At 57.0% G+C, this 17361-nt stretch overlaps 2 protein-coding genes across 3 annotated transcripts in view; both read right to left on the reverse strand.

The window, feature by feature from the left end:
• DNAJC16 (DnaJ heat shock protein family (Hsp40) member C16) overlaps window positions 1-17361 on the reverse strand; it is a 32698-nt gene that overhangs the window by 13700 nt on the left and 1637 nt on the right. For both annotated transcript variants that reach the window (XR_009756856.1, XM_061574048.1), the window contains exons 2-8: window positions 14505-14639; window positions 13475-13541; window positions 12538-12698; window positions 3161-3324; window positions 1850-2034; window positions 910-1014; window positions 372-530 (exon numbers count right to left, since the gene is read on the reverse strand). Coding sequence is in view for 1 of the 2 variants with exons in the window: in XM_061574048.1 (XP_061430032.1) it covers window positions 372-530; window positions 910-1014; window positions 1850-2034; window positions 3161-3324; window positions 12538-12698; window positions 13475-13541; window positions 14505-14639 (976 nt within the window). In the remaining variant the exon portion in view is untranslated. The remainder of the gene's footprint in view (window positions 1-371; window positions 531-909; window positions 1015-1849; window positions 2035-3160; window positions 3325-12537; window positions 12699-13474; window positions 13542-14504; window positions 14640-17361) is intronic.
• Window positions 3408-8790, reverse strand: LOC133356506 (uncharacterized). The gene is made up of 2 exons (XM_061574049.1): window positions 7801-8790; window positions 3408-3983 (listed from the first exon to the last, which is right to left on the reverse strand). The coding sequence occupies exons 1-2, from the start codon at window positions 8773-8775 to the stop codon at window positions 3969-3971; spliced, it is 990 nt and encodes a 329-aa protein (XP_061430033.1). The 5' UTR covers window positions 8776-8790; the 3' UTR covers window positions 3408-3968.

Consider the following 17361-nt stretch of genomic DNA (forward strand, 5'->3'; position numbering starts at 1 on the left):
AGTTTAAGGATTTTTGATGGATTATCGCATCGCAGGACCACGAGAGATGGCGGCGGTGGATCGAGCAGTGGATCGATCATGCCTGATCATGATGTAAATTGATGATGCTGATGAATAGTGAAATGTTAACACAAACTCGTCGAATCGGGACACCTGAGTGAGCAGCCTGGAGATGTACTGCATAGAAGGAGCATGCTGTGAGTAATCGATGATGACAACGATGACGGTGATGATGACAAAGACGACAACGATGACGACGATGAAGATGATGACGACGATGAAGATGATGACAATAATGAAGATGATGACAATGATGACGACGATGATGACAACGATGAAGAAGATGACAACGACGACGGGAGCGGCGAGACCTGCAGGATGTCGGCGGGCTCCACGGGGCTCTCTTTGAAGAGCAGCAGCGTCGGGGAGAACGCGTTCACCCCGAAGCGGCGCAGAGTCTCCTTGTGGTGTCCCCCGGAACCGAAGGCGAACCCGAACCGCACGTAGTCCCAGTACGCGAATGCCGTGAGCTGGCGGGAGAGGCATAGTCCGTTCGGTCACTGGCAACACCCGACTAGCCCTGGCATTCAAATCCGTGGTTGTACTGTCGTACGGCTCTCTCCCATGAGTTTCTTTCGGGCTAAATCGCGGTGTTGTTTAAAATAACGATGTTCGACGTTTCACTGAATAAGCTCTTGGCACACATTGCGGGGGGGGGGGGGGGCGCGCGAAACGTAGAACGTCACGCAGAACAACACGGGGTTTCAACCTGAAAAAAAAAATTCATCGGGAGAGCCAGCAGCGGGAGAGAGCTGACAAGAATAAAAAAACGAAGCGGATAAAACGTCGCGAAGGCCACAATCAACACGGGTCCTGGTGTGCGCGATGCACGGTGTAAACGTGGCCCACCTTGTAAAGCAGGGACGGTGTCGTGCGTGCGGAGAAGAGCAGAGCGCGCGGCTTGCTGTCACTCACGGCACCCTGCAGGAACGGCTCGATTGAGTCGGCATCAACCTGTGGGGCGGTGAACACGAACGTAGAGAAGGGTGAGTGGGGCTCGGGGCGGGAGCCATCACGACGAGGGATGATGGCCCGGCGGCTCGGCACTCAACGACGTGGAGTGGCGGACAGAGGAGCACGACGCGCCCGGCAGAAGGCCCAACGCGGAGATGGTGTGATAAAATCACGTCGCGTGCAGGAGCTAGACCAGCGGTAGGCAATCCCTAGACGAGTCGGTGGGCCACAGGAGCGGCCCCTCCTTCGCCTCGGTGGGACGCAAGCTTGACATCTTGCTTGTGCACTAATCATGACCTCACGCGACATCCTAGACTGGTGTTCTTCATTGCAAGGCCCACGAGCCACTGGCGGCCCCTGGTGGCCCTTGACGCGTGGCCCCTGACAATACACTAATGTGAAAACACCCCTTGCAGGCAGTGTGGCGGCCCTCACACTGATGTCTTATCAGCAAAAGTGCCCCCCCCTCTGAAAATGTGTGAAGAACACCATAGACATACTGACATCGGGCCACCACAAGGGGTTCCAAGGGATGCGTGCAGCCCGCTGGTCGCAGGTTGCCCATCACTCAACTACATGGATTGCTGTGTAGATCACATGCACCCACCCAACCACCCAATCCAACCACCCCAACCCAACCATCCGCAACCCACCCACCCCAACCAATCCCAACCCTCCCAACCCAACCCCACCCAACCAACCAACCCACCCACCCAACCCACCCCACCCCAACCAAATCCACCCCAACCAAACCCACCCCACCACAACCCCCCAACCCAACCCACCCGACCCCAGCCAACCCACCCACCCCACCCGAACCAACCGACCCACCCACCGTCTGCACGAGCTGGGACGGCAGCAGCGAGTCGAGGTAAGAGAGCAGCGCATCGCGGGAGAGCGTCCCAGAGAACACGTGGCTCTTCCCCGACAGGACCGCGACCACGGCGGGGACCGTGCGCACGCCCAGCCTCATCACCAGGCGCGCATCCACGTCCCCGTCAACCATGCCCACGCCCACGCCTACAAGAGCGAGCGAGCCACACAAAAGCGTTCTCGTGCAGCACGGCAGGGTCTCGGACACGGACCTCTCGGAGAGATCCAATTGGCTGAAGCGGGTTAACCCTTTTCTCGTTCCGAGACGTCTGCCAGTTGCAGGGTGTGGGTCCCCTGTTCACCGCTGAATTCTCGGAACGCGCGAGCAGTTCAGCGTTAATTTTATTTAGAAAGGCGTAGCGCCGCTGTTTTTAAAGCTATTGTTACTCACCGCAGAGAACTATAGCGCCACGACCGCACTCTATGATAGCTGGCGCCAAACTGTACCACAGGCCCATTTAGGTGTTTTCGGCCAATTAGTTAGTGTTTGCACATCTGGGAGGGTAAAAAGAGCACCTGGAGAAAATGCACGTGTCATGTTGTTGGCTGTAATCAGAAGGTATCATACCTTGGCTTGCCAGGAGAAGCCAGTACAGCAAAGATGTGAACGATACCTGTTCGGTTTGTGTGGGATACAGCATTTCCCCCTAACATGCATGGGTTTTCTTCTGGTGCTCCGGTTTAATCCCATATGTAAATACTCCAAAATTGGACGATAAAGCGTTTAAATATATAGAGGACAGCAGAGTTCGTGCAATTGTTGGCAAGGGTTCCCACTCGTCCGTGGTTCCTCGCGCATCCGAGTAGTTATCTCTCTACGAGAGTGAGCAATTACTGTGCGTCGCATTGTAAGTTATTATTATTAACTTCTGGGTTGCCACGGTGGCGAGATTTTAATTACCTTCTAGGTATACGGGAGGTTGTGGGTTCGATCCCGACGCTGACACCTGTATATTTTGAGTTTGCAGATCCTCCCTCTGGTTACGTTAATTTTTCTCTGGGTATTCCAGTATTTCCCTCCACTTTTATAAACATGCGTTTAGAGTATTAGGCTACTATCAATTTCCACGTGATAAGCCACTTTGTTGAGCTATCATTTCTGATGGCCAGGATGCTTTTAAAAAAGAGCTATATAGCCCAGTGTGGCCGTACTTGGTAATATAAAAATTTTGTTTAATAGTTGAGTTTATTATCATCAACAACAATCAAGAACCCGAAGCCATCAGGAATCCTAACCCAGGAAACCCACGAATGGGAATCCACTCTGCCTTACCATAGCCAAGCAGCGTCGGAGCTGTGCTCTTCCACATAGGCAGCATTTGCCGGCAGGCGAGGCAGGCTCGTGACGTCACACGCAGCATGAAAGGCCGCTGGGAGCTCGCCTTGAGCAGCCTCCCCTCGAACGCACGCCATCCGACCTGCTCCTCTCCGTCCAGCCTGTTCCCGTGCGACACGACGCATCGCTCAGACCCATTCAATACTTATGTTGTATCGTAGACGGAGGTACTCGGAGACGGAGGTTGAGTTAGGGGCTTCCGCCAGGGTTTATTAACACTTATCACTATCCCTGGTTCCCTCTTTACCCCTTCCACTATCCCCGTTCCTCCAGTGACCCCGCTTACGTTACGGGGTCTCCCTTATATACCCTCGGAGGGGTGATGTCGCGTGCACTGCCCAGCGCGTGCGACCCCACGTCCCGTGAGGTCACCGCACCTGACAGCGCACACGACGCCACCACTCTCCACTACTCCTCTACATCACCCCCCCCCGTAAAAAAAAAACAGCCGACCCGGCTGCAATCAACCTTAGGGCAGCACGGCCCTTCAAGCAGAACAGTAACAACAAAAAAACAAAACAAATAGAGCCCGAAGGCCTCATCCGCCGGATAGCGCCGAACGGGCGCCAGGGGCTAGGCCCGCTGAACGGCCATCAGGGCCGTCACCGGAGCCGCACCCCCCTCGAGCGGGTATGCGCTGCTGGCCCGCTCCCTCGTGCGGTGTCCGCCACCCGTGCAGGTGGGCCGTCAGCGGGCAACAGGCCCACCGCCGTGGCCTCCGGTGCCTGGGGGGTCTCTGTCGGCCTCACTCGGGAGGGGCCTGGGGGCACACACACAGGTCGGACGTCACCTCCGTCAACGAGACCCGGCCGGTCAGGCACGCCGGATACATCATCAGCCGGCCGCTCCGGAATTGGGGGTGGATCCCCCAGGGTAGATGGAACATAACGTTTGAGCCGGGACGGGTGCACTATCCACTGCCTGCGACCGAATCGAATCCGGACGCATTGCGGCCGGCGGACCTCCACAACCTCCACGGGTCCCTGCCAAGGGCGATGCAATTTGGCCGATGTGCCAACGGGGACCTGGGGACAATGCAGCCACGCTTTTTGACCCGCTACCCACGGGAGGCCAGCTGCCTGGTGTTTTGGCAGCCGCTCATTAGCCGCCTGCCGGCTTGCGGAATTCTCGGCAGCGGCCTGTCGCGCCTCGCGCAGCCGGTCAAGTGCGACCTTCAAAGGGGTCGGCACCGACGACCCCTTCTTGGAGGAGCCAACGTCCATCTGGACGTGCACCGGGGGCTCCGGTTCCCTACCGTACATTAAATAAAAAGGCGAAAATCCCGTGGAGGCATGAGGGGCCAACCGATACGCCGCCAAGACCCCCGGGACGAACAGGTCCCAGTCTGACTGGGACGTGTTCACCTGGTGGCACAGCATGGACGTAAGGGTGCGGTTCAAGCGCTCTACCATCCCATCTGACTGGGGGTGGTAGGGCGAGGTGCGGATTTTCTTGGTGCCAAGGAGGTCACACACCTCCTTGAGCAACCTAGACGAGAAATTCCGCCCCTGGTCAGTCAACAATTGTTCCGGCGCGCCCTTGTCAAACACGTATCCCTGGACGAAGGCCTCGGTGATAGAAGAGGCCAACTGATCGACCAAAGGCCATGCCATGGGCCAACGTGTGAGGTACTCAACGCCCACCAAGAGGTATTTGTGGCCCCGTTGGGATGCAGGGAATGGCCCCAAAATGTCGAGCGCCACGAGCTCATTAACGCGAGAAACCCGGATGGACTGCAGCGGGGCCCGGTCCTGGACAACTGGGGCCTTCCTCCGCGCGCAGTCGTGGCAACCCTTCAAAATCAGTGCTACGTCACCCTCAACACCCGGCCAGTAATAGTCCCGCTTAAGGGTCAATAAGGTCTTGTGGTAGCCAAGGTGCATAAGCTTCTCGTGAATGGCTCGGGTTAATTTACCACGCAGGCTAGTGGGCACAACCACACAATAGCGTTCCAATTGGGCATCCCAACGCATGAGTAGTCCGTCATGCACGGCGATCGCCGGGGCAGCCGACGAAGCTAAGCTCCGGGCGTTATGTCCGACACGGCGCCGTAGCTTCAGCAGAGAGGAATCCTCCATCTGCAAGCCGGACCATACCTCCCGGGGAAGTCCAAGGCCGAAATCTGCGGTCGACGCCGCACCTGGAGGGGTGTCCGCCTCGGCCGACGCGACCAACTGGGCCGCGGCGTCCCCTGGGGCCTTGCAACGGCTAGAGCCCAGGGCGCAAGCACACCCGCCGCCTGCCGGCAATCGGGATAAACCGTCCGCATTTCCATGCTGTGTCCCCTTCCTATGGATTACATCAAAAGGGTAATCCTGGAGCACTTCGAGCCAGCGAGACAGCTGACCCGAGGGCTGACTAATCTTCAGCGAATATTGCAGGGCCGCGTGGTCGGTTCGGACCGTAAACAGCCTACCGTACAAATATGGTCTATACAACTGAACAAAATAAACTATGGCCAAAAGCTCCCTCCGGGTCACACAATATCGCTGTTCCGTCGAGGACAGAACGCGACTGCCATAGGCTACCACCCTCTCAACCCCGTCGACCACCTGGGCCAGGACAGCCCCAATTCCCGTGTCGCTGGCATCGGTATCGAGCAGGAAGGGTTTCGTAAAATCCGGGTACCCCAAGGGCGGCGCATCCGCCAAGGCCGTGCGAAGCGCCGCAAAAGCCGCCTCCTCCTCCGCGCCCCAGTGAAACCTTTGTCCTTTGGCGGAAAGGGCGTGCAGTGGCTTCGCAATTGTCGCAAAATCGCGGACAAACCGGCGATAGTACGATGCGAATCCAACGAAGCTACGCACCTCCGCGACAGATGTGGGAGTCGGCCACGTCCGGACACAAGCCGTTTTATCCGGGTCCGTGGCGACACCTGACGTGCTAACAATGTGTCCCAAATACCTCACCGATGGTTGTAGCAAGTGGCATTTCTGGGGTTTGAATTTCAAGCCAGCAGCACGCACTTTGACGAACACCGCCTCAAGGCGTTGCAAGTGCTCGCCAAACGTACGGCCAAAAACAATAACGTCATCCAAGTAGATTAGACAAGACTCCCACTGCAGCCCCGCCAAGACCATCTCCATGAGACGCTGGAAGGTGGCCGGGGCCGAATGGAGACCCATAGGAAGCCGATTGAACTCGAACAACCCCTGGGGCGTGCGGAACGCTGTTTTGGGTCTAGAGGCCTCATCCAGTGGCAATTGCCAGAAGCCGGAGAGCAAATCTAAAGTCGAAAAGAACCGCGCGCCCGAGAGGGCGTCCAAGGAATCATCCATGCGAGGCAATGGATATGCATCAGCCACCGAGATCTTGTTCAATCTACGAAAATCGACGCAGAACCGGAGACTCCCGTCCCGTTTCTTGACTAGCACAATGGGGGCACCCCAAGGGCTAGTAGATGGGGAGATGATGTCCGCCGCCAACATTTCCTCGACAGCCGAGCGGACATGATCTTTTTCCGCTGGGCTAAAGCGGTGGGAATTAAGTCGAATGGGGGCCGCGTCGCCCGTGTCTATGTGGTGGTCCAAAAGAGTAGTGCGACCCAGATCAAACTTACTTTGGCTGAACACATCGGTGAACCGTTCGATGAGGTCGCGGAGTTGCCGACGTTCCCCGAAGGACAACGAGGCATTCTCGTCGCACAACGTGGCGATCCATGATGCGTCGGGGTCCCCCGTGCGCATCACGCCCGCCACGACCCCTCCATCCGGGGCAGCGCTCTCGGGTGGAGGAGCCGGGGTTGCGTGTGCCAGGACGGCGCCGGCCGGGACTATGACCGGCAAGGGTCCCGAATTGAGGACCTGCAAAAAAAGGTCCTGGCCCCCCGACACGGCTGTCAAGGCGCCCACCAACCCCTTCGTCCTTGAAAAGTAGCTTGACGGGGACAGGAGGATACCCGTCTCCGTGGAGCCCATTTCGAGCGGTTTGCGCAACCTAAGGGGTATCAGGATTTGTGACGCCGGTGGTACGGTCACCGGCACTTTATTCAAGGCCCGTACACCGGCGACCAAGGGAGACAGGACGGTAGGTGATTGTAGGAATTGCAGCCGCCTCCCTGACGGCATTTCCACACAGCCCTGGTCAACGAGAATTCGGATGGGCATCCTAGACAAAAAGTCGGTCCCCAAGAGGCATGGCACTGCCAAGGTCCTGGAGACCAAAATCGGCCCGGCCAACTCAATCTCGTCAACCCGAACCGACGCTACAACGTGGCCCAGGATGCCCAAACTGCCGCCGTTCGCGGCGACACAAGCCCCGCGAACCGGCCTTAATGGACCCACGCTGCGGGGTAGCAGCCCAAAAATGGCCTCAGAAATAATGGTGGCCGACGCCCCCGTATCCACCAGGAGGCGAACGTGCACCCCTTGCACATATCCTGCCACCGCTGAGGAGCCGGCAGCTGCCGCCACCATCCTATGCGCAAGCGCATCCCAGTGGCGGGTCTGTCTGGGCCATTGAGGGGGTGATGACGATGGTGCACCCGACCCTTCGAGGACAACCCCATGACGATGGGCCCTAGCCCCGCTAGATGCATGAGGTGAAGGGAGCGGCCGCGCAGATGATGCGTCGCGACTCGCCTGGGGCCCCGAACCCGATGCCAAGGAGGGTCTGGGAGAAGGTGGAGTCCCTTTTCCAAAGGCCCCCAGGGCATTCCGGCAGCCCCGCTCAATGTGGCCCCGCTGACCACAGCGGAAGCAGGCCACCGTGTCCGCCTCCTGTGGACGGGAAGGTCCCGGCCGCCCCCGCTGCTCCGGACGGCGACCACCCGTCCCCCTTCCTCGACGATCGGGCATCGCCAGGGCCGCGAGGGTGTCCCCCCCGTCCGGCGCCAGGATCCCCGCACACGCCGCCATCTGAGGCCGTTGGCGGAGGGAGAGGTGCGCCTGAATGTTTTCTGCGACCGCCAAGGATGTGATCTGCCGATCATTGTTGATCGACAGAGCAATTCCTAGCTCCCTTGCCAGGTCAAGCAGCTTCCCCAAGGCCATAGAATCAAGTGCCCTGCCGTACAGGTCAGGGTATGCAGCCTGCGCCAGGGCCAGGAGCGAGCAGCGGAAGGCCAGCGGCAGTTCCCCCTCCTCCCGCCGCCGCAATGAAAACTTTAGCTGCGCGGTGGACGGCGGCTCAAAAACGTTGGCCATTTGGATATAGGCCGCCGGGAGTGTAGCCCGATTGGCCGGATGGATGGACTTGAAGGCCTGCAGAGCCCTTTCGTCCAAGCAGGTCGGAAGCGCCGGCAAGGCCTCCTCCATGGACCAGCCGACCGACATGTATGCCGCGTCGAACCGGTCCTGGAAGGCCGACCAGTCGCCCCCTTGCGCGACAAACGGCGCAACGTCGGGTAACCTGCGCTGCCATTGGCCGCGCGGCGCCGCGAGATGTGGAAGCCAAGCGGCACCTGCGGGCCACCCAGCGGACGCGACGTGTTGCGGCGGTGGCAGCATTGCGGCTCCCGCGGGCCACGCCGAAGACGCGGAAAGGTGCGGTGGTGCTGCGGCCCCCATGGGCCACGCCGTAGGCGCAGCGAATTGTGGCTGAGTTGCGGCCCCCATGGGCCACGCCGTAGGCGCAGCGAATTGTGGCTGAGTTGCGGCCCCCATGGGCCACGCCGTAGGCGCAGCGAATTGTGGCTGAGTTGCGGCCCCCATGGGCCACGCCGTAGGCGCAGCGAATTGTGGCTGAGTTGCGGCCCCCTTGGGCCACGCCGTAGGCGCAGCGAATTGTGGCTGAGTTGCGGCCCCCTTGGGCCACGCCGTAGGCGCAGCGAATTGTGGCTGAGTTGCGGCCCCCATGGGCCACGCCGTAGGCGCAGCGAATTGTGGCTGAGTTGCGGCCCCCATGGGCCACGCCGTAGACGCAGCAAAGTGTGAAGGCGCCTGCGCTTTCGCGACCCACCGGTCAGCGGCGGCGTACGAAGCCACGGCGTCGTCCCGCGACGCGGCGAGGGACCACGGCGTTGTAGCCTCAACGGGCCACGCCGAAGACGCGGCGGTGTAATTCGGGCCTGCAGCGGCCCCCGCGGCCCACCCCGCCGGCGCAGCGAGGTGCGGGACAGCGGCCGCAGCCGCGGCAACCTCTCGCGATGCGGCGAGGCACCACGGCGTTGCGGCCTCCCCGGGCCACGCCGTAGACGCGGCGGTAAAACACGGAGCCGCGGTGGCCCCCGCGGCCCTCCCCGCCGGCGCAGCGAGGTGCGGGACAGCGGCCGCAGCCGCGGCAACCTCTCGCGACGCGGCGAGGCGCCACGGCGTTGCAGCCTCCATGGGCCACGCCGAAGACGCGGCAGAATAACACGCAGCTGCGGCGTCATCCATGAGAAGGGACGCAGGCACGGCGAGGTGCAGAGCCGCGGCATCGCCGGTGTCCGGCCCCGTGAGCGCAGCGACAGGTTGAGCCGCGGCAGCACCCGCGGCCCATTCCGGCGGCACAGCGATGTACGGGGCAGCAGCAGCCGCCGCTGCCCACCCCGGCGGCCCGGCGAGGACGGCACGCGCGTACTTACCCTGGGCCCCCCCGGCGGGCGCCGCTTGATGTAGAGCCGCGTCGTCGCCGGCGGCTGGTCTCGCAGGAGCGGCGTGCCGAGAAATCCCGGCCGCGTCGGTGGAGAGACGCGGCGTCGCGGTCGCCATGGCAGCCGTAGCAGCGGCCGCATATGGCTCCCGAGCCAACATGGCCGCCGCGGATTGCGTCGCAGCCAACATGGCGGCCATTTCCGGTGGAGCGGTCGCTGGGGCCCCCCCGGCGGGTGCAGCTTGATGTAGAGCCGCGTCGTCGCCGGCGGCTGGTCTCGCAGGAGCGGCGTGCCGAGAAATCCCGGCCGCGTCGGTGGAGAGACGCGGCGTCGCGGTCGCCATGGCAGCCGTAGCAGCGGCCGCATATGGCTCCCGAGCCAACATGGCCGCCGCGGATTGAGTCGCAGCCAACATGGCGGCCATTTCCGGTGGAGCGGTCGCTGGGAAAACTGCGGCGCTTTCAACGTTGGCAGTTGACAGTTGCTCCCGTCCCGCGTGCGGGGCGGTTGGCTGCGTCCGCGCCTCCACCTTGGCCAACCTGGCGGTCAGCTGCCCCACCGCCTGCAGGAGCTGCTGCAGCAGAGCTGCGGGGACGCTCTCCGTCTCTGGCGGCGGCGGTGAGCTGGCACTCCCCGCAGCCGACTCCTCCCGCTCCGGCCCGCTCGTCTCCACGGGAACCGTCACCGGGGTCCCGGGCTCCGGGGTCACTGCTGGAGCCTCCTCTCCGCCTTCGGCGCCCTCCAAGTCATGTGCCGGTGGGTTCCTACGCCGTGCGCCCGCTTTATACATGTTGGCGACGGTGTAAACTTCTGACACCAGTTGTTGTATCGTAGACGGAGGTACTCGGAGACGGAGGTTGAGTTAGGGGCTTCCGCCAGGGTTTATTAACACTTATCACTATCCCTGGTTCCCTCTTTACCCCTTCCACTATCCCCGTTCCTCCAGTGACCCCGCTTACGTTACGGGGTCTCCCTTATATACCCTCGGAGGGGTGATGTCGCGTGCACTGCCCAGCGCGTGCGACCCCACGTCCCGTGAGGTCACCGCACCTGACAGCGCACACGACGCCACCACTCTCCACTACTCCTCTACACTTACAACGAAAGTGAATTTTTGAACAAAAATCACAAATTTTAAGCAGTACGCGCCGCGTGCGCAACACGTGAGCCCCGCAGAGAGACAGCCAACCCCAAAGCTGCCCTCTTATTCCATGCAACTGTTGCTTCTATGAAGTAAGGTCAGCTGAAGACCGCTCAGGTTGTGGCGAGGTTAACAATCGAAGCCTCATTAAGGGGCCCACACCGCTGCTCCGCACGGCCTTGGGTCTGCCAAGAAAACTGTGGTGGCTCCTCCGTCAACCGCTGCAGAACATTGACTACTCACTGCTGCTGCAGCTGGTGTTGTGCACGTCTCTTGCACGCGTGGGATGCTAAAGAAGAACCCCACAGTGCCGGTGACCGCAGCTACCAGAACCACACAATGGGCCACGTCGCAGTGACAACTGCTTCGTTCCACTTGGCCTGCTCTCCGGCGGACTGCACAGCACTTGTTGCGCTACTCCCAAAGCTATAATCACATGGCTCACAAACTGAAACCTGCACGTATAATTTACACGTAACTTTACCATGTGCTAGAAGAATGATTGCGAATGGTTTCAGAAGCTAGATGCCAATGTCGAGGTCTGCTACTCGCCACGACGAGGAGGGTTCAGGAGAGAGAGTTTGTGTCGTTTTGCGGTTCCTCCTCCGTTAAAGAAGCACACACTACAGCGGTCCATAGTTTGGGTTGTTGCGTGGCCACAACTGCACAACTGTTACTTGTCTTTCATTTTCTATTTAGGAAGGAGGCGTGCGCAATGGCCTGTGGTGTTCTGGAACATGCAGCTGGCACGCATGTTGCTACGCTGCCGTAGCTGTGAAGGCAGCACCACTGCGCCGATCATGAAGCCCTCCAGCCAGGCAGGGTTGCCAAACAACAGAAATGAGATGCTGGCAGCAACCACGCCAGACTGCAGTTAATGTTAACCTACATGTCTTTACCAATCTACTGTTGGATTAAGGCCTTCTAATGTCATGCCTGTCTTGCCGTGCTGGCTGACCATTCTTCACCATGCTGGTTAGCGCGGGATGGTGAAGGGTAAAAGGGGTGGTGGGGGGATCGAGCAGGACTGGATTAAATATAATTCTTCACCAATCTATGAGGTTGCCAGGTTTTTTGAGCATTGCGCTAACCACTGCGCTGCCGCTCCGTTCAATGCAATCATCACAAGCGGCCAATCGCAAAGCGGGTCGGACTCGGATGTCACCGTGCCACCGGGAGGGATGCACGTCATTGGCTGGGCAGTAACTACAGGTACCGCCCACTCCGGTCTCAACCAATCAGCCCTTAGGGGCCGTCCATAAATTATGTCACGCGATTTTGGACGATTTTTGACCCCCCCCCCCTCGTTACACGACGTCACAAAAAGTCAGACCCCCCCCTCAAATATGACGTCACAAAGCTCTGCCCCCCCCCCCCCAAAAAAAAAAACATGCTTCAAATCGCTTTAAACTATTGTCATTGTAGTGCGAATTTAATGTGGCTCTGCACTCTGATGTTGTAGGAGAAAACATTTATTAAAAAGTCGATTTAATTAAGTAGAATGTGTTGTCTATATTTAAAATTGCGCATTTTGATGTGACGTCACATTTCTCAAACCACCCCCCCCCCTCGTCACACATCATCACAAATGTCTGACCCCCTCCCCCCCCAGGTGCGCTGATGCCACAGCATTCATCACCGGGAACTGGTGCCCCCCCCCACCTCTCATCCTCTTGGAAGAAGGAGCTGAAGTAGGGATGTGCGAAGAAGGAGGAGAACGGGTCGTGATGATGGAAGTTGCCGCCCTGCTGGAACTGAGCCCCTCCGCCATGTGCGCTGCCAAACCGGTCGTACTGCGAGCGCTTCTCCTCATTGGACAGGACCTGCAAACAATCAAAGCAGCCGTGAGAAAACGCCATCTTCTCCGTATGGTTCGTGTGACTAAACTAAAATTTGTAAAAAATTATTTTTTCTTTTTCGAGTTAAAGCTTTCGTGACTGCAGGCATTCATATTAATGGTTCTTTCGGTAAAGTCACATAGAAGCGAAATAATAAAATAATAAAAATATAAAACAATACAATTTTCACGACCTTTCCATTGCAACACAAGCAATCATCATCAGGTGTGAAAACCACAGCAAGAACATTTTTCAAAAAAATTCTTGCTGTGGTTTTAATAATTTTTATTTTATCAGGTAAGGCCCACTGGTATGCAGGAGGTCGTGGGTTCGATCCCGAACCTGACGCCTGCTATATATTTCCGTGGTCGCGTGAATTTTTGTCAGGTTTTCCCCTCCACGGTTAGAATCATCGTGCATTTACAGTGGTTAAGCTGCTATACATTTCCACATAGTAAGCCATTTCGTTGAGCTATCATTTGTGGACCGGTGGCTTCTGAAAAAGAGCTACATAGCTCAGTGGGGCCTCACCTGGTAAAATAAAAATAATTTTAGTTTTCAATCCATTGACTGATTCAGCACGCTTGGCTATGGACCTCTGAACTTTAACCCCAAACTTTGCACAATTTCACGCTCCCCTCCTCCCCCCCTCAGCATCATTAGCCAATTCAGACCTTGCTTTTTAAATCTTATCCGTTTTTGTCATGTGGCTCTTCGGCATCACTGCCTCACTGGTGGAAATGTGCGTACGTCTCTCTCACCTCGTAGGCTTTAGTGATCTCCACAAACCGGTCTTCCGCATTCGGATCCCGGTTCTTGTCTGGATGCCTGTAAATAGACGTACAATCATACGCCCGATTTACATCTTACCCTTTTTATTTCACTTCGCAACTACGTCATCAATTTTTTAATACCGCTACCCAATTTGCGTCGCCCCAACCACACACTTATATCACTGACAGCATCATCCGACCATTCTGGTATCCATCGCCTCAGCCTTCACCGCCACCTACCCTATACATGAGCTACTTTGCGTCGTGCAAAGTAGCTCGTGTAACTAACTATTTTTATTTTACCAGGTAAAGCCCACTGAGCTATATCGCTCTTTTTCAGAAGCGACCTGGCCACAATTGATAGCTGAACGAAGTGGCTCATCATGTTGAATTTGTATAGCAGCCAAATACTCTAAACACATGTTTCTAAATGTGGAGGGAAAAACCAGAGGACTGGGAAAAAAGCCACGCGACCACAGGGAAAAAAAGCAAACTCCAAATATACAGCAGGCGTCAGGGTCGAAATCGAAACCAGGCGAGGTAGTTAACATCTCGGCACGGCGGTCTCGCCACTGTGGTACTTTGCGGGACGCTGCCATGGAGAGATGGCTATCACGCCGGACTAGCAATCCAGACGTCACCAGTTCGATCCAATCGCCCGGCAAGGCAGTGGAAAAAAAATCACACAAAATTATCAAATCCCCAACCACAGCTCTGTCCCCACAGCAGCACAAATGGGTGCAACCCCAGTTTGTCGATTGGCAGGTCATGTGTGGCGAGTAGGCTGAACGCGAAGGCATCATATCCCCTGCAGAGGGGCACGACAGAGCTCCCTCTAGTGGATGGCCTTCCACCAGCAGTGGGGCACGAGCAATACATTGCAGGGCTGCACCTTCATCTCTTCGACTATAACTTCGTATCCAGCCTTGTAGCTGTGCTACGCTTGGCTTTGTATCCGGTCACAATGTGCCGCCGAATCGGTTCCCGTCTCAGTGCCGCTGCTGGCTCTGATGCGTACCACTCGCGGGCGAGCGCCTTGTAAGCCTTCTTGATGTCGCTCTGGGGTGCGGAGCGAGCCACCCCCAGGACGGCGTACGGGTCAAAATCCAGGCCAGAGACCCGGGGCAGAAGGCACAGGAATATCCACACGAGCCTACACACACACACACACGCAGATGTTTATATACCAATATGTCTGAGTAAGGATGGTTTTGAATGATGTATTCACGAGAAATATGGACACATTGAGAGACAGAAAGAGGCACAGAGGTTAAAGACATCATGCTGACTTTTAATATCCTCCCACATCTATACTTTCCGCTATCACCAACCCGCACACACCAGCGTGATGAAGTATGGTCAAACAGCACCCATCATCTGCGGCCTGTACGGCATGGGGGAGGCCCTCATCCAGCATTTGGAATTGATGAAAACGGTGGCCCCGTGTGTAAATACGACACTTTCCAGTGCAGTGCAATTCTGCTTCAGCCGCATTGGAGATCCAAGTGGTCCTCTGTGCTGAACAGGCCGTGCATAACGCTGAGCTCAGCGACGGTCCTGCACCGGTGAGTGAGGTTGGTGTGAAGATGACTGTGAGCAGTGAGTGGACCGCTGTGGAAGAGCGCTGCAGGCCTGGCGGCATAACATGGTCGGCAGGTCACCCTGGTGCAAATAATTTAACGCGGGTGGGAGAGGGCCTGCAGGATTAAATTTCCCCACCCTCTTCGTAGCCCGGCGCCCGAATCCCTTCGCTTTGCCCGTGGGCCCCGTTGCAGTTGCACCGCCTGCACCCTCGATATCAACGCCACACGGTCCCCTATGTTAGTCTACAGCTCCCATGCCAGTCTATAGTTCTATTTATGGGTCCAAGTGGTATAGGGTGATTCACATGGGCCCTGGTGTAACAAATGAGACCCATCCCCTGTCAAATTCCGCCCCTCCCACCACCCCAAACTACTCCCCTTTCGTGGCTTGGCACCTGGGCCAGCCCCAATGTCCCCTGGCGCAGTTGAACCGCCTTCAAACTGGGTCGCTCCAGCACTGCTGCAGGCAGCCACGCAGGAGGTGCAAATTCCTGCTGGAGTGAGGCGCGAATTTCTGGCATCTATTCGAAGAGACGAGCCGACTTGGCGGACATGGTCGTCTGCTTCGTACCAACGCGTGCACCGCACCATCTGCTACTTCATTACCAGGCTATATTTAACATTTCACAATTTGTTTCAACTGAGTACCACCTTGCCTGGCCCCAACATGGCTCTGAGAAATGAATGTGTGAAAATGTAAAATCAATAATGCACAATGAGTGCGACGGACTAAGACACATTTTAAAATCGCCTCACGTACCCCCTTGGACATTCTGGGTCCGCGTACCCATGATTGAGAACCCCATGTCCCACGGTGTACAGATACCGTGATAAGAAGCATTGCCCAACGTATTCCGCGTCCTGGATATGCATGGATGTACTGTAGTCTTTATTTGTGACCAGGTGCCAACCCACTGACACAAGTCTCCTGTTCAAGCGAAACGTGGATTAAAGAAATAAACAATAACTGGCACAACAAACACCATCTTGATCTGCAGCTGCATTTAGACACGAGGTCCACATGTACAGCCGTTGTCGATCCACTGCTGGATGAGGGCCTTTCCACGCCGTTGATGTCGGAAGGAGGGATATTTCACTCAAGCTTCACAACGCCGGTCAGATTGGATTGATTGAAAGGCAGGGAGCATAGAAGTGCAGTACAACCACTGATGTTGCTCCGGTGCCCTCTGCTGCACAAGGTTGCTTCGTAAGCATTGAATGTCTGTTTTTGAACGGTGGTCGCCCATTCAAGCACTGTCCATGGTCAAAGCCTAGAGCCACACTCGGATACCCGATAAATTATGAGGGTTCAGTGTTAATGCCAGAGGCTCATAGAGCCAGACTCAGGCTCACACAGGGTTCAGTGTTAATCACTGAGGCTCACAGAGCCAGACTCAGGCTCCTTCCATCGGGTTCGGTGTGAATCACTGAGGCTCACAGAGCCAGACTCAGGCTCACACAGGGTTCAGTGTGAATCACTGAGGCTCACAGAGCCAAACTCAAGCTAACACAGGGTTCAGTGTGGATCACTGAGGCTCACAGAGCCAGACTCAGGCTCCTTCCATCGGGTTCGGTGTGAATCACTGAGGCTCACAGAGCCAGACTCAGGCTCACACAGGGTTCAGTGTGAATCACTGAGGCTCACAGAGCCAAACTCAAGCTAACACAGGGTTCAGTGTGGATCACTGAGGCTCACAGAGCCAGACTCAGGCTCCTTCTATAGGGTTCGGTGTGAATCACTCAGGCTCACAGAGTCAGACTAAGGCTCACACAGGGTTCAGTGTGAATCACTGAGACTCACAGAGCCAGAACAAGGCTCACACAGGGTTCAGTGTGAATCCCTGAGGCTCACAGAGCCAGACTAAGGCTCACACAGGGTTCAATGTGAATCACTGAGACTCACAGAGCCAGACTAAGGCTCACACAGGGTTCAGTGTGAATCACTGAGACTCACAGAGCCAGACTAAGGCTCACACATGGTTCAGTGTGAATCACTGAGACTCACAGAGCCAGAACAAGGCTCACACAGGGTTCAGTGTGAATCCCTGAGGCTCACAGAGCCAGACTAAGGCTCACACAGGGTTCAATGTGAATCACTGAGACTCACAGAGCCAGACTAAGGCTCACACAGGGTTCAGTGTGAATCACTGAGACTCACAGAGCCAGACTAAGGCTCACACATGGTTCAGTGTGAATCACTGAGACTCACAGAGCCAGAACAAGGCTCACACAGGGTTCAGTGTGAATCACTGAGACTCACAGAGCCAGAACAATGCTCACACAGGGTTCAGT

Source organism: Lethenteron reissneri, chromosome 54 (assembly GCF_015708825.2).
Source record: "Lethenteron reissneri isolate LAM-NWPU_2019-01 chromosome 54, ASM1570882v1, whole genome shotgun sequence".
Classification (NCBI taxonomy): Eukaryota; Metazoa; Chordata; class Hyperoartia; order Petromyzontiformes; family Petromyzontidae; genus Lethenteron; species Lethenteron reissneri.

Excerpts from the sequence above, each read along its gene's own strand:
- LOC133356506 (XM_061574049.1), bottom strand. The coding sequence starts at position 8,775 with ATGGGGGCCGCAACTCAGCCACAATTCGCTGCGCCTACGGCGTGGCCC.